The sequence below is a fragment of the Stigmatopora argus genome, chromosome 5 (genome assembly GCF_051989625.1).
Source record: "Stigmatopora argus isolate UIUO_Sarg chromosome 5, RoL_Sarg_1.0, whole genome shotgun sequence".
NCBI classification, from domain to species: Eukaryota; Metazoa; Chordata; class Actinopteri; order Syngnathiformes; family Syngnathidae; genus Stigmatopora; species Stigmatopora argus.
Window position 1 is genome coordinate 10,701,367 of NC_135391.1, and position 20,443 is coordinate 10,721,809.

Below are 20,443 nucleotides of genomic sequence, written 5' to 3' on the forward strand. Positions count from 1 at the left end.
TTAATTTTAATTCAATGATGAGCTGGAAAAAAACAATAAGCATCAAAGATAGATGGCGGATAATTTACTTGAGTTTAACATCATTCTTATAAATTATTAAACAATTCCCCACGAGTTCATCGCCAAAACGCGAACATTTCCTTTTTGACACTTCTGTCTTCCCGTAAATGCAGGTAGCGGCGAGCAATGCAAAGCTAACCATTTAGCCCCAAACAGGTGAAAGTGAGACTTGGATAACTTTTACAAACGTTTCCACTCTTCGACATAAGTCGCCGAACGCATAAAAAAACAGTGAGCGTCATTTTCATTCCTCAATGGCCGTGGTGAATCGGTATTTGTATACTTGAATGAAGATTAAGGGGGAAAAAAGAAGCCGGAATTTAGCTTTTGTTGAAACGGAGATGCTAAGCGTGGCTAGCCACCTTTTATAACATGTCAGCTTTTTCCACTTGAAACCAACATCGCTTTGTTTGCATATTTCGTCTCACCGTTGCATTAAAATGGTAGTCGTTAGAACGTTGTCCTCACGCCAGTGACGGTTTTCGTGTCATCGTTTTTAGGCTTCCTCCATGGCATCGTCAGCAATTATGGTCCCCACCACCGCCTCGCGGTTTGCCCTGCTTCAGATCGACTCGGACTCCGACTCGGACGCCCCTGGGGCCAGGAGGACGGGAAACAAATCTGCCGGATCGGCTAAGCAGCGTCTGGGGAAGACTGCAGGAGGCAAAGCATCTCAGGGGAATGACAAGAAGAAGGATAAGAGTAAGAAGAAGAAGAAGGAGCAAAGTGAAGCTAACGAGGTGGGATAAACGTCTCTTGAGTTAGTTCAATCCATGTGGCAAAGATCAACAATCAGAGTACCCTTTTCCTCCCATTATAATGACTACTCACCCCAGCATGTAGTGCATGCAGAAGACATATTGTAGTTGGGCTGTGGATGTTCCACATCAAAAATGTGATGTGGCAAGCAATATGTAACCTTCCAAGAAGTACTTGAAATTTCGACGTGATGTACAATGTGCGTTGTTTCCACTTCAGCTTCGCAACCTGGCCTTCAAGAAGCTCCCGCAGAAAAACCACGGACCACCGCCCTGCATAACACTTTCTGGAATAGCCGGCGAGATCTTGAGAGCCCCACCGGCGGAGCGCATCCCCGCTTCAGAGTCACAGCAAAACTGGCAGCAGTGGAAGCAGAAGGACGAGCAGGTAAGGATCAGACTGCACTCTCCACATCTCACGTCTAGAACACGTCTTCTCTCTCACCGAAGATGACATCAGAGCTGTACGAGGCGGACTTGGAAAAAGCTTTAATCCTGAGCAAATTGGAGTACGAGCAAAAGAAACAGGTACTTCTGGCAAGCACATTCAATCCATTGCGTACTGCCTCAGAACATACGACTAGTGGAGTACCCCATGTGATTTTTACAAGTACATTTATAGCGCAATATAGTAGTATCATAACAGTGAGTGTACATGGGTATAATTCACAACGGCACTTTTACCCCTTTCAACAGGGTGGCAGCAGAGAAAACACATCCTCGCCAAAGTCTCGTAAAGATGGAGGCGGCGGCAAGGAAAAGAAGAAGAAGAACCCACAGGCCAAAGACAAAAAGACTGTCTCTCTGAAGGACTTCCAGGCTGAAGGCAATCCAGGTCTGAAAAACCCCAAGATCAGAACAGTTGGAGCATGTTAAAAATGTTAAATTTGTGTACCTTTGCTCTCTGTAGAACATGCGAAGCGGAAACAGGAGAAAGAGGTGAGTCGCTCACACAGGCCATTTGTACATATGTGTGCCTCTCGATCGTTAAAGATTTCCGTTCAGATTTGAAAGTGAAGGTGGTAATTGACACAGTGCCCCCCTCCCACCAGGAAGTGGCCAACTCCACCCTGGGATTGGGCCAGGAGGATCGTTTCTTTAACAAGCTTGAGGATGACGTCAACCGAATACTGCAAAGGGAGAAGAGGCGTGAGCAGTACAGCGGTGGACACGGCGGCAACACCACGGCTGAACGCGAGCCCGTGAGTGCGCACGCCAATAGAACTTCAACCATGGTGCAAAGATCAAATCCAGTCATTTGCCCTTGATTATTATACGATGATGATTTGTGCTTGTACTTCAAGCCGGTTTTACATAAAAGCTACAGAGCGTCATGAAGTATTTGCAGGCCTATAAGACCAAATAAAAACACTAAACAGTTCATTGGAATTAACAAGCCAAATATGAATTAAATTTAATTTCTTTTCACAAAGGTGGAATATCCTTTTTCCCCCCCAACTAATTAAAATTCATTCTTATGCCTGCCCCCCTCTTTTTATGAAATCATAGGACCCCCGTGCCGAGCAGCTTAAGTATGAACTGGAGAAGAAGGACCAGGAGATCCGTGATCTGAAGAAGACCATCACACAGTGGGAGGTGGGCCCCAAAATGTCTCATATTTTTGTGTAATGATTACTGTATGAGCAGGGGTGTCAAACTCAACTATCTTTTTAGGGTACTGACAGGTCACTACTGGTAAATTTTGGATCATTTCCTATTGATTTTGAGGGACTTTTTGGGATGCCTTCCGGTTATGCGACGCCCTTGTTGAAAGAATGAAAGCATTTAAAAATGTATGTACAGTATGAATGAACTGAACATTTTGTTGTGTGTTGCAGGCCAAATACAAAGAGGTGAAAGTCAGGAATGGACAGCTTCTCAAGATGCTCCAGCAAGGGGAGAGTAAGTTCACTATTCCATTTCTGTAATCGTTAGGGTTGCGCTTTGGTGAAGACAATATCCGCTGACTTTGGGATGGAGGCAATTGTGTGCGTATGAAATGCATTCAAGTGATTAAACATTCATAGTTTTCACCGAGACAGCCTGAACCGTACCAAAAATGGGATCTGTGTTAATATATATATTTTTAAAAGGTTCGACGGCAATGTTAAAATATTTTGTTTGGGTGTTCTTTTGTGTGTAGTGAAAGATAAAGCTGAAATCTTGGTGCAAGTGGAGGAGCTGCTGCATATCAAAGAGGAGCTTTCGTCACAGGTTGCACATTATAATGACTTTCTCTTATCAGGGCCTGAATATTTTGTCTAAGTACAGTAAGGGGGAGTTAACAAGTTTAAAACACAAAATTGAACTGAACAGAACTTTGGGTTTAAGCGGCTATTTTGGTGTTACAAATCACATAGTACAGATGATTTTAATACGAAAGACTGTTGCCCAAAGTATTGAAGTATACAACTTAACTTTTTCTTTATAGGTGAGCTCACTACATGCTGCTCTGGAACAAGAACGCTCAAAAGTCAAAGGTCTGCAGTCTGAGCAGCCCAAACATCAGGTGACTATGGGTTCGGTTCTTTTTTTGCTCACGTGATTGTTAATCTCTTCACAAATGCAGCTTGTACCATATTTTTTTATCATTACATTGGTTATCACAATAGAAGTCCCCCAAATTCCCTCGAAAATGTGACACTGCCTTCCAAAAGTGCAGAAAAACTTGAATGCCAAAGTGTTGTCATGTGTGACATCTACATATGAGGGAAAACTACCATAATGTTACTTATATAAAGTAGATCTTTATTTAAATGTCTAATTTTTAACTGATCAGAACCCTTTTGTGAAGGCTTTGAATGTCACTTCAAAATGCCTGCCTTCAACTCATGTTTTTTTGTTACCAGGGTAACAAGAGAGGGAAGAAAAATTCCGAGGCGGATCTCTGATGACTCCTTTCAAAGTCCCAACAAAAATATGCTAGCAACGTATCTTTTTATGTTGGATTGTCAGCATGTAATGCATGCCTTTACACAAACAGAAAATGGTTGTCATTGGTGCCCCCTGCAGGCAGCAAAGTTCAAAATGCCAAAAATGTCTTACAAACTTGGGGTAATCAAATGTTTCTAGTTTGTCCACTGTCAAATAAACTTTTTTCAGTGAAAAAAAGGTTCCTTTTGTTATTTTAAAGGATTATTGCTAAAATATTATCTAAATATGCTCAATTCCATTACATTACATATTCAATTTTTCTGAATGAGGGAAAAACAACGTTTCTATTTGAGGTTTTTTATTTTTATTTATTCAGACCGTACCATCTTCTTAGAGTGGAGGTCACAAATGGACATTATTGTGTAGGATGATTGCATTTAAAAAATGAATCAGTATTGGACAATTTCCTTTAAGTCTAAATGAGTAAGATTCTAAAAATATTCTTTGGACTTGTCAGGCTGTTAAACTACAAACAGGCCTACAAGGAATACACATAAAATGTACAATAATTACAAAAAAACAACAACTATAAATATGACTACAGTAAAGAATGAAAGAAATTCAGGAACTATCACATTTACTGTAATATATTTGTCAAGCCTTCAGAACTCAATTTTATTGTTAGTTTTGATATATTTTTGTAAGATATATTTCTAATATTCAGGAAATGAAACAGGCCTTAAATTAAGAGAAAATTTAAGTGCAATAAAACTCATTACACTAATACTACTACTAACATTAAGTTAATATAAAAACATTTTTTCCTCATATGGCAAATGGTACCATAGTGATTTTCTTATAAAGAAACAAGATTTTTTTCCAAATAAATTGATATTATATTAGAGGCTTTTCTGAAGAATATTACAATCAAAATCATCAATATTTTTTTTCAAATGATTTAGCAAAACTAAGAAAAATATTTTTCTCGTCCTAATATTTCACCCAATTTACTCCTGGTACACTATTCAAATCTAAATGATGATTTTTCTTTTTTTGGTACAAACTAAAGATTCTTTTCTTTCACTAAGTCACTATTCTTAGCGACCCAACAATTCATTAAGACAATTTTGTCGTGCATTCCCACTGACCTCACACGGCCCCCACGTCTGGCGTCTCGCTGCCGGTGGACGGATCCAGCGAGTCGTCCGACAGCATCTCGATGCCCGTGTCCACCACCGAGTCCTTCGTTGGGCCGACCGGTTCCCTCAGCTTCCTTCGCCGCAGCCCGACAGCGGCCCGCGTCCCGTGCGGGGCAGGCGGCCGTCGCTCGTTATAACCGTGGCAGCGGGCCATGGCGCTAATCTGATGCTCCGCGGGGGGTTTGGCGTTCTCGGCAGACGATGAGGACGACGGGCTCTGCTGGCGCAAGCGTCTTCTGGCGTCTTTGGACCCGTTTAGTTCCGGGGGAGTCTCTTGGGGGCTCTGCTCAGTGCACTGGGACTCCTTGAGCTGCTTCCTCAGTTTGCGGCTGTAGTGCTTGTAGAAGATCAACTCTTTCTCCAGATGCTGTAGACGCTCCTTGATTGCCTGCTGGGCTTCTGATGAGTTGTCTTCTAAAAGTGGGAGGAAATGTTCGGGGGTTATTCAAAAAAGAAATGGTCGATTTAATTAGGCAGGATCCTGCAAGCAATTTGCTTCCGTGTGCGGTCGATTGGTCGTCGGTCTTTTGGTCACCGGTCTTTTGGTCGCCGGTCTTTTAGTCGCGGTCTTTTGGTCGCCCGGACCGCGACAAAGGGCGACCAAAAGACCGACGACAAGACAAGGTAAAACAACACGGTCTACGCATCAATAAAAGCCAACAATGGCCATGAGCAGTTTCACTGAGCCGACGTGTGAGTGTATAAGAGTTTGTATGTACATGCATTGTCCCTTTAAGAAGCTACGTCAGTCAGGGTCTTAACAAGTTATCCAACAAAAAACAATACAAGTCCGGGAAATTTTGAGCTTTTCTTTAGCCTAATAACTAATAGGGCATTAAGTATGACTAAATAGTAATTCACCATTTGTATTTAGGGAATTTGAGTAACGATTTAAATGGTAATTATCAATAACCTTCCAGGCGACCAATCGACCGTGTACCATTTGCTTCCAATCGTGTGTGTATGGGTCGTGTGGCATGCTGACGTTTGAGCTTGCTAATGAGAAAGCGGATGTTCCTTTGGTGCTCCTGTTGCTGCTGGGTGAGTCTGCGGTCGGCGTCCATGGCCAAGTGGTGGGCAGTGGCCTCCAACTGCCCGCGCGCCTCGGCCTGCTCGGCGCACTCAATCTCCAGCTCCTTGCAGTACAGACGCATACAAGCTTGCGCCTGGCGAAGGTCCACCACCTGGTGCCAAAATAACGCAGCACCAAAGTAAGTAAATGTACGAATCACAGAAATACAGGAATCATTTAGCAGACATTTGCTTTTACAAGGAAGGACGCTTTGCTTAAAAGATGATGAAGACGTAGTTGGAAATGAGGAAAATTGTTTTTGGTCCATCACAATATTCCTTAGCGACAGTCAGAGGAATTTGAAAACATGTCTTGACCACGTGTTGCTATCTGAGATGAGGTAAAAAGCTAAGGTTGGTGCTCTCACTTTACTGAAGTATTTAACAAGCAGCTCCGACGCTTGGGCTTGCGGGAGCGCCTTCAGTTTCCCGCTGATGTCAGAGAGGGGGACACTGCCGCCCGACGCTGAACTTTGCATTTTTTCCTGCTTGTCCCGGATGAATCGTTGCTTGAAGAGCAGTTCTGCTTCCAGGACCTCCACAGCTTCTTCCAACTGCTCCTCCTTCAAAACAGAATAGAAAATGGAGCTTACAAAGCAACAAGCCTCCACAATAGTAGCAAAGTTTGGACGTGGTCACCACCACTGACCTCTACGGTCAGCACCGTGCTGTCCTTGAGCTGTGAATCCAGATAGTCTCTCTTCTTCCTAAGCGTTTCTCTCTCCTTCTCCACTTGGGTCGTGGACTCTTGATTTTCCTCCAGCGCGTCCAAATGCAGGGACACACGAATCAGGTTCTGACTGAGAACCTGAGGAATAATTTGATACAACAGTAACGATACATTACGATCTATTGGATGGTGGAGTTTACAACAAAACCGAATAAAAAGCTTTACTGCTCAGGCCGAGCTACCTGACTGGAGCGCAGCCTCTCAGCCTCCAATGTGCTCCTGCGCTGAAGGCACGCATCTCGGCGCCAGCGCACTTCCTGGCTCTTGCTCAACTCCTGGTCAAGCTCCAGCTGCGTGACACTCCTGCGCAGCTCAATCTCCACGGCCTCATCCAACCAACAAGGCGCAGAAGACTGCAGCCACAACTGAGGAGAGCGTTACCAGACAGACGACACCTTAATCGCGTGCATCCCAGTGGAACAAATCTGGTTCAAAAACCCTATTTTGAGGATGTAGCTACCCTTAATGTGGGCAGACATTTGATCAACCTTAGTACTATTTTAGCCCATCAGAATCCGAGTATTACACATAGTCGCATGCGCCTGTCTTTGAGTATAACTGACGTCACAACATGGCTGCCATTAACAAATGGGCCGCAATGTAAACATCGTACCTTTTCCTTTGGTTCCCGCTTGCTTCTACATTCTGGAACGCTGTCCACCTACAAAACAAAAAACACCATCTTGCTCTTTGATTTATTTGCATTTTATCCTCCGATTATCATGATGCTGATCTTGTATTATGTCACGGTAGCACAATAGCCACACGCTATTTTTGTAAAGAAGTTTTCCTTTTCAGGCTGTACTCTAGTTAAGAGATAAAATCATCGACTTGGTGGTGTCTTTGCGTGACATGACACTTGGAGTTCTTAACTAACCAGTTCGGACTCTCCGGAGTTGTCGCTGCTTTCTGGGCTGGGCTGCCTGAGGGTCTTCAGCAGCTGAGCCCTATTTAGGTCCATGTGCTGCAGACTTTGACGCAGCGCCAAACGAGCGTCACGGGTCTGTTCCGACAGCCACGCCAGAGCGTTGTCGTCTCGTTGATTGCCTGCGCCGTGTCGCACCGCCCCCACCATTTCTTTCTCTGCAGGGTAGAAAAATCTATCTGTTGTACCACATTAGTGTGTCGTGCTAAAATGTCGAGAAGGCTGCAGTAAATTAAGCAGTTTCACCATATTTGGTCTGATAATGATTGTTTCCCTACGATTACAAAATAGTTTTTTTCTATCCGCCAGATACAGTAACAGACAGGTTGGTGGAGTCATTTTTAAAAAAGGTACACGCACTAGGTCAGGGGTCAAATATATTGTTTTGGTTCCACTTATCCTCACAAGGGTGGAGCATATCCAGCTCTTTGTGATGCCTGTCACCAAGACAGCATTATTAGATTAGATTAGATAACTTTATTCATCCCGTATTCAGGAAATTTCATTGTCACAGTAGCAAGAGGGTGAGAATTCAGACACAGCAAAATACGTTTTAGACGTAAATAGATAGGTAATAAATAAACAAAATAACGTGTTGCTGAAAAAAAAAAAATATATATATATATATATATTTTTCTTTCTTTGAAATGTACTGTCACACTATTTAACTGTAAAATCAAAAGCTTTTATTGTCATTATACACAGCTGCGTATAACGAAATTGGTGGTGCTACTCCACAAAGTACGTTTTTCCCAGTAAAAACATAAATAAGTAATTTAAAAAGTCACGTCCGGGCAAGGTAATTTTAAAATATTGTACAATCTAAGATATTGCATTATTTTATAATTACCTTGCCCGGACGTTACTTTTTAAATTACTTATTTAGGTTTTTACTGGGAAAAACACACTGTGGAGTAGCACCACCAATTTTGTTATATGCAGCTGTGTATGACAATAAACATTTTTGACAGTACATTTCAATGAAATACATTTTTAAAAAGTGAGGTTCATCATAGGGTTCAAAGACCCACATGTGCTCACTGGCTGAATTTAGCAGGATAGAGTTCATGGCTTATTAATTTTGTGAATTTTTTGTTTGGTAGTGCGCCATGAGATTATTTAATGTACTATGAGTGTGAGTGAGATACACACCTGTATTTTCCATTTCTTTGACAAGCTCCTCTTTTAGGCTCATATTGGCTGACAGCGTCTGGATCTTCCTCTGAGTCAGACTTTGCCTCAGGTCTTTCATACGACGATGCTCAGCGGATTTTCGATAGGTCCCTAACAGATTTAAGTAGAAATAAATAGACTTGCATAGGTATTAGGTGAGGTAACAGATCCAAAAGAAATGTGGTACATGTGCTCTGCTGAATTCTTGGCAGCGATGGTTGGTCCAGTCGAAAGGTTTTTTCTTTTAGGACAGATTTCTTCTGCCTGCTGGTGCAGCTATAAACAAGAAGGCATTCAACAGAGTTAGAACTACTTTCAAATGCAATGAGTAAATGACCCATATGAAGTTGAAGTCGTTTTGACGCTAAGGGGGATTAGTATGGCTTCAGGTAAGAAATTCAATTTAGATGGGGTCTGAGCATAGGAAATTTGATTTTAAACAGGAAAATAAAATCTTTCCTGTCCACATGCATTAATGAAAACATTCAACTGTCTTCAATATCCTCAGAGAATTTGAAAATAATCAGATCACTGTGCTCCAACTGACAGAGAAAAATAAGGTTTAAATTCATCAGACAGGAGGGGCTGTTTTTTGTTGTTTCTCCTTGAAATCATAGCAATAATTTTCAAACAGTTGATTCACTGATGAAAATCATGTTACATTGGATAATGAGATTGCAAGGCCCTCTAAGGCAAAATGACCTTTCAAATAATTCTTAAATGACAATCGATACTGGACACAAAAAAAATGCAATTTTACACATAAAAACCAAATTGAGCACTCATTTCTGGCTGTTTTCTTTTTGTTTTTATTCCACACAAAACAATGGCTCAGGGAACGCCCACTTTTTTGTCTTTATTCTGGTTGTGACATCACAATCAGAATTGATGGTCATTTCTAGCTTTTTAATGGTGTGGTAGCTAGCATATGTTGACAAAGTTGCCATGGTTTTCTAGTATTCCCTCATAGTTCACAGCATCTTTAAGACGCTATTTGAATAAAGGAGGAACGCCACAATCAACCCTGCTGAGAACCTTGACTTGTACCATCAGTAAAATAAAAATAAAATATAATAATGTCGAGAAAATGTTGTCTTCTTACCCAAGCCCGCTCACAAGGTTGCTGCTTTCTTTACTTTGTAGATCCGATCTCTGCTTGAGCAGAGGACAAAAATCCTTGGCCTCCTCCTCGCTCTGCAAGCGTTGGTTGCTCATTTTAAAAGTTGCCATCAGCCTCTCCAGCGACTGGCCAGGCAAACCAGGACAAATCTACACAAATGCACGATTACCACGACATTGGTTAACTTGGCAGTGACGCTTTCATCGTCTTGTGATGTCCAACTAATTCTGACAATGAAGTTTATTGTCACTCACCTTACTGGTCAGCGTGTGCCCGCAACTGGGTCTTATCAAGCTGGCAATGTGTGGTCTGGGGTGAGAGCTGCAAGAAGTGCCAAGTGGTTTACCCCGCATGGCCATGAGGTCACAGCGAAGGCGGTCAATCAGGATTTGCTGGTCCACCAGTCGCTCCGTCTTGACAACATGCAAAGTTTTTAATCGTCACGCATTAGCAATGGCGGAAGATGATGGACAAGGAAAGTGGTGTCCTACCTGTTCCTTATCTTCACAAAAAGTTTGCAGGACATTTTGCTTCTCTAAAAGTTCCTGCACTTCATTTAGCACTTGTTTCAGTTTGACATCTTTTTGTGCCAAGAGTTGAGACTCCGTCTCCAAAGACTCCTGCGAAAAGAAAGGGGGTCATTTGATGATTGTTGGGTAAATATTATGGACGATGGTTGATGGTTAGGGGAATATTATGTAGCCTTGCAAGCAGCACATTCATTCATTCCTCTTACATACGCACACTGTTTGACCAACTTCAGGTGTCTAGAGAGTTTGTGGCTATCTGATGACTAAGGGGCTGCAGACGTGACCAGAAAGCAAGTCTCTAGTTCAGGGATGCCCAACTCTGTCTGTCTGTTTTCCTTATCTTCCTCCTCTACCACGCCTGAATCAAAATGACCAACTCATCAGCAAGCTGTCCAGAAGCCTGATAAAAGATCATGATTATTGGATTCATGTGTGTTGGAGGAGGGAGGCGTGGAAAAAAGACAGCATAGGTGCCCTTGAAGACCAGAGTTTGTGACCCCTGATTTAGTACTTGAATACAAGGTGGGAGTGTAAAGCTGTTCTTGTCGCTAGATCAATTTTCTCAAGTTTTGCTTAATTTCCTCGTTAAAAGAAGAGCAAAGAACATCATAAAGAGCTTTTTTGATTGGGAAGTATGTTTTTGCTCTTCCCGCGAAACAATAAGTGGATTGGTCGCCTTCTGTCAGTCATGACCGGGAAGCGACTATCTCCTTGAATGCAAAGTGGTTCTTGGAGATAGGTCAATTTCCCAATTTTTATCTGGAATACATTCAACTTCCTCATTAAAAGAGGAGCAAAGAACATCACTAAAATTTCTTTTGATGCAAATCAGTGTTTTCGCAAGTATAACGGGTGGAGGAGCCCTGTTTGGATAAGCAGCCGTATGTTTTCTGAAGGTTCCTCTCAATAAAAAAGAAAATGTCTCAATTGAATCTTGCCTAGATTGATGTGTATTAATATATTCTAAGTGATATATGGAACAATCAATCTGCCATCACCTGACACTTCTTGAGATCCTGTCTGAGCTGTACAATGGTGACCAGATGGGGTGACTCTCCCTTCTCCGACCAGATGATGTCTTTGCTGCAACTTGGTTGGCTGATGGCTTTCAGCCTCTCCTGCCACTCGTGGACTCTCCGTATCAACGTGTCATTTTGCGTGTCCGTTGTGCAGGCCTCGACTAGGAGATTTGCGGCTTGATGCACAAGTGATGAGTAGAGGGACTCTTCTCTGTGGATCACTTCCTGTTGTAAAATAAAATCACTTCCTGATGGTGTTGGGGGCTCAATGTCATATTTAGGCTGGTCATCAGACGTCAACATGGTGGTTAGAGCCTCATCACAATCAGGTTCCGGCGTTGCCAATTCGGCATGGTGATAAATGCGGCGAGACTTCGACGCAAACTTGAGCACGCTCAAGCTCTCGGCAAAGCTGTGATGAGAGGGACTCACGCACGCCACCATGAGGGTGCAGGCGTTACCGCCCAGCGAGTCTCGAAGCAGCCGGGTGATCTTTGCGTGGCGGTATGGAATGTAGGAGCTGCGTTGTCTCCCGGGTTGGGCCAAAGCCCGGATGACGTTTCCCAGTGCCAGCAGATCTGTGTTGATGTGCACCGACTCTTCAAAACGGACGCCCGTGTTTCCCGTCTTGCCCACGCGCTCTGAGCCGGCCAGGTCCACCACGCAGAATTTCGAGAGACGTTCGGGCCTGTCGGGCACCGCGGGGAGGCTCTGCCGGAGCCACAGCGTGAGGACGGTGTGTGAGCGGCTCGAGTGCTCGTTCATTCGGGTGGCTCCCGTTTGACGCAAGGCGTTGCCCATCTCCAAGACATTAAGGAGCTCGTCGCAGGTGGAGACTGACACTTCCTTGGCGCCAACCACAACTGCACACATACACACAAACGCACGTCACCTTTTCTGACTTCTGTGACCTTGGACTACTTCCTTGAGACCGACTTGTATATTTGAAAGAAGAACAAGGCAAATGACTTGTGTTTGAGGAAAAAGTTGTGGCAATGAGTATTCAAGCAAAATACACGTTTTGCAAAGAGAGCCCTGCCAGTTTAAAGATGACATTTCTGGGATGTTTACCACTGAGAAAGTCCATTTGAGGGGGAAATGTCAAATGATTTTATCTCACCTGTGTTCCCCCGAAAATCATCTCTAATATGCAGTTCTTTGTGAGAGGTGTTGAGTTCCAGGAGGTCACGAAGCTCCTCCTTGTACAGCTCCAAATACGACACCCGCACACCGATGTCCATGCCATCGCATCGCTGCTTGTCCAGCAGTGAGAACACGTCCTTGGCCAAGCATGAAATGATGCCGCCTTCTGCATCTAAAGTATGGTGCCATTAGTATATGCACTGTATAGGTTTGCTAGTATATTTAGTCATTTGGTAGCAAACTAATTTAGAATGTATTCATACACTGCACCATTGACTTTATAGACATCCAATTCATTTGAAGCATTCATTTGGACTGGCAGTGAAGGGTCTGTTTACGGCATGCAATAGGGAGCGACATTTTGTCATTCTGAGACATGCCTAGGAAAACACCCGATCTTGTGTTTCCCTGGACAGCAAAACAAACCCCAATTTTGCAGGCCCCAGACAGCCAATACATTAAAAGTGGGAGGGCTGGTAACAATGGATCACGGCAAACAATACAGGTTGGACATTTGTCATTATCATTTTTTTTTTATTCCTTTCTACATTAAAATTAATCATTGATAGAGAAACAGCCAGGTCCTGAGAATCACATTTCCATTAGCATTACATAATTGCTCAGCTTTGTCAGTGGCCTATGAAAAAGATAGATGGTGGACGGTTACCTCCTTGAAAAGTAGATCTTGGAGCCAAAAAGTTTGAATACCCCTGCAGTAAGTCACGTGTGATACCTTTCCACAAATGTGGTATGTTAGAAGTGCAATCAGTGGATTGTAATCAGGTGCTTGTCATTTCAGCACAACCCCCATTGATTAAGGTGTCTGTGGAAGAAAAAGCTGCACCTGCAGCGACCCTCCAGGACCGCTTTGCACACCCCTGAATTCTAACCCTAACAACAAAGTAGATCACGGGAGGTCGTCTCATTGAAAAGTAGCTCTTGGAGCAAAAAAAGTGTGATCGTCCCTGCCCAAGACTGGTCGCCAGTCAGCCATAGGGCTGACAGAAAGACAAACAACCATGTGCACTCAATCAAATCACCACCAATGGGAATCAAACCCACGCCTGCTCGCATTGATGTCAGGCAAGTGACCCAGTACACCATCAGACTGTTTTTTCTTACATTAATTCATTTTCTCATAAATGTAATCTAAACCCGTTAGCTGCCATTTACTGGAAGTTCTAGCATTGATTATTTTCTGCCATGCCGTCCCAGTCAAAATGGATTGGACTAAATGAAAGTTGATTTACTTTTCACACGTTTGCTTTTACGATGACATTCATCTTGATCACTTTGCTATATTTCGGTGAAGATTAGGGTGTCTTTGAAGACTTCTAACTTTGAACTCAACACTTTTTGGGGGCTAATCCACACCGTTTAACGCGGCGTTATAAGGAATATTCTTTATTTCTCACCCATTTTGTTGCCACCGAGCGTGTAGGTTTTCCCGGAGCCGGTCTGGCCGTAGCAGAAGATCGTGGCGTTGGTTCCGTCCAAAAGGCACCTGGTCAGCGGGCGAACGCACGACTCGTACACTTCATCCTGACTGGCGCTCGGCCCGAAAGCGTGGTCGAACGAGAAGACCTGGTCGGAGCCGAGGATGACCTGCGAGGCGCCGGGGATCACCCGCAAACATTCCCGGTGGGCGTGCAGGAGCTCCCTGGGCAAGAGGGGCCGCAAGCGAACCGCCACCCGGATACGAACCTCGGCCATGACCAAACTGAATGCGATTCTATCGGAAAAGATTGAACATATTGGACAAAGACCCCCAAATAAAGCCCCTCGCTCTGGTCGTGAGCAACTTTTCAAAAGATGAAAGTTAGCGAGACGGGACAGAAGTCAAATAAGTGGACTGACAAAAGTAACACGCGTCACGAACACGTCCTCAACCCGATTCTGAAATGTTTCGCTCCCATCGTGAGGTTCGTATCGAGAGGACATTTGAATGTATTAAGTTGACTCGATATTAATCCAAATGCCAGAATTAGGGCAAAACGTCTTGCTTGTTATTGATCACCTTTGAGCGTCTGCTGTGGCTGCTCGGTTGCCATGGAAACCATCGCTGGAGTCAAAGAACGTGCGTCAAGTGGAACCTTGACGGGACTTGAAAACATTGTAACAAGTAAACAGCGCCTCCATACGAAACCTCCCAATTTTGCAGCCAAAATCCTTCCGACTTTTTTTTTCGTGCACAAGTTACACTTTGAATCCAGGTCGGTCCACTTGTGTGGAGTTTGCCGCCTGTGTGGGTTTTCTCCAGGTACTCCGGTTTCCTCCCACATTCCAAAGACATGCATGGCAGGCTGATTGGACACTTTAAATTGCCCCTAGGCGTGAATTGTTGTCCGTCTCCTTATGCCCTGCGATCGACTGGCTACCGATTCAGGGTGTTGTCCCCCGCCTCTAGCCCCGAAGACAGCTGGGATAGGCTCCAGCACCCCCCCCCCCCCCCCCCCGTGACCCTAATGAGGATAAAGCGGTTCAGAAAATGAAATGAAAAAATAATGAAAAATTTCTACTTTGACAATTTCTGTATTGTGGATTATAAAATACTATGACTATATGAGACCATTCATTCTTTTTCTGAACCTCTTATAATCTTGATGATGATGATCTGCACCTAAAGAACAGGAAAAAAAGACAATATGTGATGTTTAATATCACAAAAAAATGGCATTTGAACAGGGTTGTGTATCTACTGTATGACTAATGAGAAAATCGACGGGAAATGTACATACAGGCACTTGGCTTAGTCTTGGTCTCTTCTAGTAGTCAGTAGTAAACACATCGAGTGTGGTGTATGGGAATGTGGGCCATCTCTCTGTGGTGCTGCTTGGCATACGGCCACAGATAGAAGTCGATGAGGACAGAGTTGATGCCACTGCTGTCGCTGCCCCGTTCCCTCGCCAGCTTGTCCAGACGGTCCTTGATGCGCTCCACTGCCCAAATGGAGCACGCCCTGATCTCCACCTCTCTCCGGTCGCCAGAATCCAACAGCTCACCTGAATGTAAACATTGAGTTAGTGGATCTCATTTGATCGCACTGTGGAGTAGCGAGAGAATAATGTACCACTCTTGAGGGTGAGCATTAGAGATTCCGAGTATCGCAGCGCGCCCAAGTAGACAAGGGCCTGGGGGACTCGGTAGTCTGCGAACATGGTGAGCCAGTCTACATTGAGGATGTCTGCCTCGCCTCGGGCTGCTGCAACGGCCCAGTAATCTGCCACAAGGATCTGGGCCCTCTTATACAATGAGATTCGCTTCCCCTTAAACGAAGCAGAAGACATTGTTTTCAGGACAAGAGTCATAGTTTGGGTGGGCCTGATGCGTGCGTATACTCAGCTAGGCCTCTTCAAAGGTCATCATTATAATTGAGCTGTTCCCAATTGAGTTAACCTGGTGAAATCAAGGTTGTTCCTACTCTGGTGCAACTAGAATATTACAGAAAACCATTCACACTCACACTCATACCTAAAGGCAATTTAGAGTGTCCAACCAGTCTACCATTGACATTTTTGGAATGTGGGAGGAAACTGGAGTACCTGGAGAAAACCCATGCAGGGTCAGGTAGAACATGCAAACACCAAGCAACAGGACCGACCTGGATTTGAACCCAGGACACCAGAACTGTAAGGCTGACGTGCTACCCACTCATCCGCCAGGCCACCCATATATAAAGATACTGCATTCATGTATATACCCCCCCAGACAATAAATCAGACTAGTCAAACAAATCACGTCATGACAAAGATAATTAAAAAATACATTTAAATAAGGTTATAAAAGTGTTGTTATGCTTAGAATTTTAAGGGGGGACTCAGTAATGAGCCTTTTCCCCCCCTAAATACAACTGTGACATATAAAGTGGCCAGCAGATGGAGCGACATCACAGCTTCTTCACCTGAACAAGATGAACGATCAGTTCCTACATCAAACCCACCCATCTATTCATTTCAGTGGTATTAGCCTCATTAGGTTTGTGGGAGGAATGTAGGCCAGCCCAGTTTACTTTGGGCGTGAGGTAGCGTGCACCATCAAACAAGCTACATACGTACTGTATAAACAGCAATATAACAGTTTCTTTTAACTTTTAAATGCAATGTATTCACAATAAAATGTGTAAAAATGTAGGTACAAGTTTTATTCAATGTTTCACTGGAATGGGACAATAGTTTACCTTCAACCTATTTATTGTAGGGATGTGGCAATGCTGACTTTCAGCTCGGGACATTGTAAGTTGGTAGGTCGAATACTTTGATAGCCTGCTCAACTCTACCAAAACATGGAAATAGAATCTGGGCCTATAAAATGGGGTCTCCTATGTCCACTTTGGTGTGGGCAACGTGGATCGATTGCCACTCAATGGCTGTGTGATTGAGAGTGGGAATGGTTATCTGTCTCTGTGTGTGCCCTACGACTGGCGGGTACATAGACAAACTTTTTCTATGTGAAAAATAGAAGAAAACCCACCCACCAAAAATCTATTTGAGCAGAAGGAGAACATGCAAACTCGGATCCAGAACATCAAAACTATAATCACAAATCTGTGCAGCACTACCATTGCAAGAGGCATTCACACCTGGTATACGGCTTCATCTCGGAAGGAGGGTATTTTCTCTACGATGAGCTCCACCATCTTGCAGGCATCGTTCCCAGCCTGGCTGATGAAGCTCTGGAAGCTTCCACCATGTTGCAACAGCACATGGCCTCCTTCAGTCAGCACCTTATGAAAGCCATATTGACAAAAAATGGGGCAGGTGAATCGCAGTCTACAGTATCATAGCAACTGGTTTCTGGCGATGCCGTGGCATCGCTCTTGTGGCACAAGAATGGCAATTGTATGATTCCGCAATTGCAACGTGCACCCTTAAAACGAGTGTTTTAGTTGCAGACTAGTATTAGCACTGCTTTTGTCTTTTGAAAAACAAGACGTTGAAGAGTGACATCGGAGACAGATAAAGCCTCTATTTCGCCAGACAATCAAAGCACTTGAGAGTACGATTTCACCGATGTCATCCCTGATCCTGCTGCAATGTTGTGATACGGCTATGATGAATTAATTTGTGTGCATTTGATTTCATTTGATGACATTATAGCTTGGCGACGACATCAGCAGGAGTCACTTGATATGTTGTCATTTATAATGAAAGTTAGGCTACTGTAGATTGTTTCCAGATGTTTTTTCTGAGGGAGTTTAAAGTCACTCATTTACTTTTACACTATTCTAGTTAAGAATTTTACTTAACTTTCTGTATTTGTATGGTACTTTGTTTTAGCTGTGGTCCATTCGTGTTCAAATATACAACTCAAATCTCAGACGATAGAACAATGTAATTTGAAAACAAATTGAAATAAATGCATGATTAAAGGAATAATGAAAAAACAATAAATACAGTGCTATGTTCCGGTTTGTTCAGAAAAAAAACATCTTGGAGAAAAAGTGCACTACTTTAAATTCTAAGCCGTGTCCTCGATGTAGACATATCTATATCTATACATATATATATACATATATTCCATTATTTATGACGAGGTTCAATTGAATAGTCAATTGTGTTTGGTCTACATCGAGGACACGGCTTAGAATTTAAAGTAGTGCACTTTTTCTCGAGGATGTTTTTTTCTGAACAAACCGGAGGTCATCAATTATTATCATTATTTCTATTTTTACAGTGGTCGACAATGGCTTGAATGCTGCAAAAGACCAAACGCTGAAAACATAGCAATGCAGACATTAAAATAAACTAATGCATCAGTAAAATGCTGCAGCATAAAAATACTGCACGCCAAAAATATAAATTACTAAGTGAAAAAAATATTACAAATTTACAAAACAATGCAAAAGAGCCACTGTTGCAAATATCAAAAACACAAATTCCAAAATAACTGCAAAACACTGGAATCATCACATGTAGTTTTTGCTGTAATTTGCTCCTCCGATCACTTGTAAGAAATCAATAAATTGCCAAGGTATCAGGTTGATACTAGGTATTTCAGGGCCTCAAAATCAGGTGAGTCGGACTTAGGTACAAAAAAGTTAGTGTTGGAACCTTATGGCGTTCTTGAAGCATGGGCATGGGCGTTTTGTTGTCTGATCGAAGGATGTGCGCCAACTCTTCCATGGACATCTGGGAGAAGAACTTTGGGTCAGTAATGGGCACCCCTGCAAAAATAAGAAAAGCGTGGTAAAAGGACACTCAAATATAAGTTCCAGTTCTTCCTTGTGTCAAAGTCATCATATAAACACAGGGCTCACCTTCCTCCATGGCTCTGGTGATGGCAGCGCACAAAGTCATGTAGCCAGTGTGTGTGATCCCACGAAATGTCACCTCACACTGGCGTGTTGCCTCATCAGGCCAAAAGGAAAAGTTCATGGTGTCTACCACAAACACCCAATTGAAGGCCTGCAGAAGTTATATAGTCAAATATTATGTCTATTTTATTTGGAGTTTTTAGATCACGTTGTCCATAAAAACTAGTGTATACACAATCTAGTAAACATTATGCATGGTGACGCTCCCTAAAAATAATAAATGATTTTAAAAGAAAAATTGTCAGATTTCTTTGAAGAAGACTACATAAGTATTTTTTTCCCAGAATATGAATATTAAGAATGATAAGAATCAAAATATTAGTCGTTTTCCCTTTTTTTCTTCCAGTTCATCTGCTAAGGGTGACCACCATTCAGCTTTATGGACCAATCTGGGATCAAACCCTCGAGCCCACGAACTGCGAGTCCAACATGCTACCCTCTCGGCCCCGTGGTTGCTCACAAATGAATATATTTTTAATAATATGATCTGAAAAAATGAACCTGCCACAGCTGAAATCTCTTTTCAATACTTAAAAAGAAAAAAAGACACCTATAAAATATGGGCCTGATTTATTTGGGTCACCGAGTTTGGCAGTACTTTGACAGGGAAGTATTTTAGAAGCTGATCCAGCACATTGTAGAAAAAGGTTAGGAACCGACGAGTGCACGTTTTTGTATTGGGTCTAATATATATGATGATGACTCCCCTGGTCTGAGGTGGGTGAAGGGGCCAGCGGATTGGCATTTTTCCAGCCACTGGCACTCAACTCATCTTTGCCTCGGAGATTGAAGAGCATCTCAGCCACCTTGTGCACGCCTTCTTCCTCAACAAACACATCCTGACTCTTCTCTGCAACAAACTGGCCAGACTCTCGGGGGAACAAGGGCTGCTCCATTGAAGCTGAAAAACTGATGATGCAGTTTTCTGATTTGTTTCAGGAAGAGACAGTAAATCAACCTATGTGCCTCATTCATTAGAAGTAGCCTATAAATGTGATTGCTAGCATTTAAACTATTTGTGCACATCTTTGAGAGTTTAGCACCTAATCTAAACTAAGTATATATATATTATAATTTGACAATAAAAAGTGATATGATAGCGTTTTTCCTGCAAATGCATACTTACTAAAGGTCTGAGCATTACAATGCTAACACGCTTAATCGTGTTTGTATTAAGGGACAGTATCTAATTCGTTTATCATTAAAAACAAATCCTTACCAACCAAAGTAATTGTCACGTTCTCGTGTCCAAATTTCATTTCCTGTTTCCACAGCTTTTGGCCAATCAAAGGCTCTATTTTAAACGCTTAGCCAATGACGAAGAAGTCACCTGATGTAAATGGCAGTAATAAAAAAAACAAATGATTCACATACAGATGGTCAGGTGCCTATCTGGAAGCATAAAGCACAATGGCCACTTAAAACTGTCATAAATAATGTTCCATTTAAAAACAAAGGAATCAAAATGTTATTGTGGAACTCATTACTACACGTCTACCTATTTAGATGCCATATAGTGTATAACACA

At 42.8% G+C, this 20,443-nt stretch overlaps 3 protein-coding genes across 10 annotated transcripts; 1 reads left to right on the plus strand and 2 right to left on the minus strand.

Moving 5' to 3' along the window:
• The first annotated feature begins 121 nt into the window (after positions 1 to 121).
• Positions 122 to 3,929, plus strand: gkap1 (G kinase anchoring protein 1). 2 transcript variants are annotated; one of them, XM_077600782.1, is made up of 12 exons: positions 122 to 216; positions 561 to 800; positions 1,039 to 1,206; positions 1,269 to 1,346; positions 1,515 to 1,653; positions 1,729 to 1,757; positions 1,871 to 2,020; positions 2,328 to 2,414; positions 2,657 to 2,720; positions 2,962 to 3,032; positions 3,250 to 3,327; positions 3,668 to 3,929. In XM_077600782.1, the coding sequence occupies exons 2-12, from the start codon at positions 570 to 572 to the stop codon at positions 3,707 to 3,709; spliced, it is 1,137 nt and encodes a 378-aa protein (XP_077456908.1). In that variant the 5' UTR covers positions 122 to 216; positions 561 to 569; the 3' UTR covers positions 3,710 to 3,929. The 2 variants fall into 2 exon arrangements, with proteins under 2 accessions (XP_077456908.1, XP_077456907.1); XM_077600781.1 differs by having other exon boundaries at positions 135 to 291.
• Positions 3,930 to 4,059: 130 nt separating this feature from the next.
• On the minus strand, positions 4,060 to 14,965 carry LOC144074950 (kinesin-like protein KIF27). Of its 3 annotated transcripts, none has more exons than XM_077601658.1 (15): positions 14,018 to 14,965; positions 12,580 to 12,774; positions 11,439 to 12,322; positions 10,402 to 10,530; positions 10,165 to 10,323; positions 9,893 to 10,059; positions 8,978 to 9,054; positions 8,770 to 8,901; positions 7,570 to 7,775; positions 7,306 to 7,353; positions 6,875 to 7,057; positions 6,612 to 6,770; positions 6,331 to 6,525; positions 5,832 to 6,075; positions 4,060 to 5,305 (listed from the first exon to the last, which is right to left on the minus strand). In XM_077601658.1, the coding sequence occupies exons 1-15, from the start codon at positions 14,313 to 14,315 to the stop codon at positions 4,842 to 4,844; spliced, it is 3,540 nt and encodes a 1,179-aa protein (XP_077457784.1). In that variant the 5' UTR covers positions 14,316 to 14,965; the 3' UTR covers positions 4,060 to 4,841. The 3 variants fall into 3 exon arrangements, with proteins under 3 accessions (XP_077457784.1, XP_077457783.1, XP_077457785.1); XM_077601657.1 differs by having other exon boundaries at positions 8,978 to 9,066; positions 14,018 to 14,964; XM_077601659.1 differs by having other exon boundaries at positions 5,877 to 6,075; positions 8,978 to 9,066; positions 14,018 to 14,963.
• Positions 14,966 to 15,074: 109 nt separating this feature from the next.
• Positions 15,075 to 20,283, minus strand: qng1 (Q-nucleotide N-glycosylase 1). Of its 5 annotated transcripts, none has more exons than XM_077600939.1 (8): positions 20,135 to 20,283; positions 19,622 to 19,840; positions 18,859 to 19,005; positions 18,653 to 18,765; positions 17,182 to 17,325; positions 15,673 to 15,868; positions 15,341 to 15,604; positions 15,075 to 15,222 (listed from the first exon to the last, which is right to left on the minus strand). In XM_077600939.1, exons 1-7 carry the CDS (start codon positions 20,172 to 20,174, stop codon positions 15,375 to 15,377), a joined length of 1,089 nt encoding a protein of 362 aa, XP_077457065.1. In that variant the 5' UTR covers positions 20,175 to 20,283; the 3' UTR covers positions 15,075 to 15,222; positions 15,341 to 15,374. The 5 variants fall into 5 exon arrangements, with proteins under 5 accessions (XP_077457065.1, XP_077457066.1, XP_077457068.1 ...); XM_077600940.1 differs by having other exon boundaries at positions 19,622 to 19,824; positions 20,135 to 20,243; XM_077600942.1 differs by having other exon boundaries at positions 19,622 to 19,824; positions 20,139 to 20,179.
• Between the last annotated feature and the right edge of the window lie 160 nt (positions 20,284 to 20,443).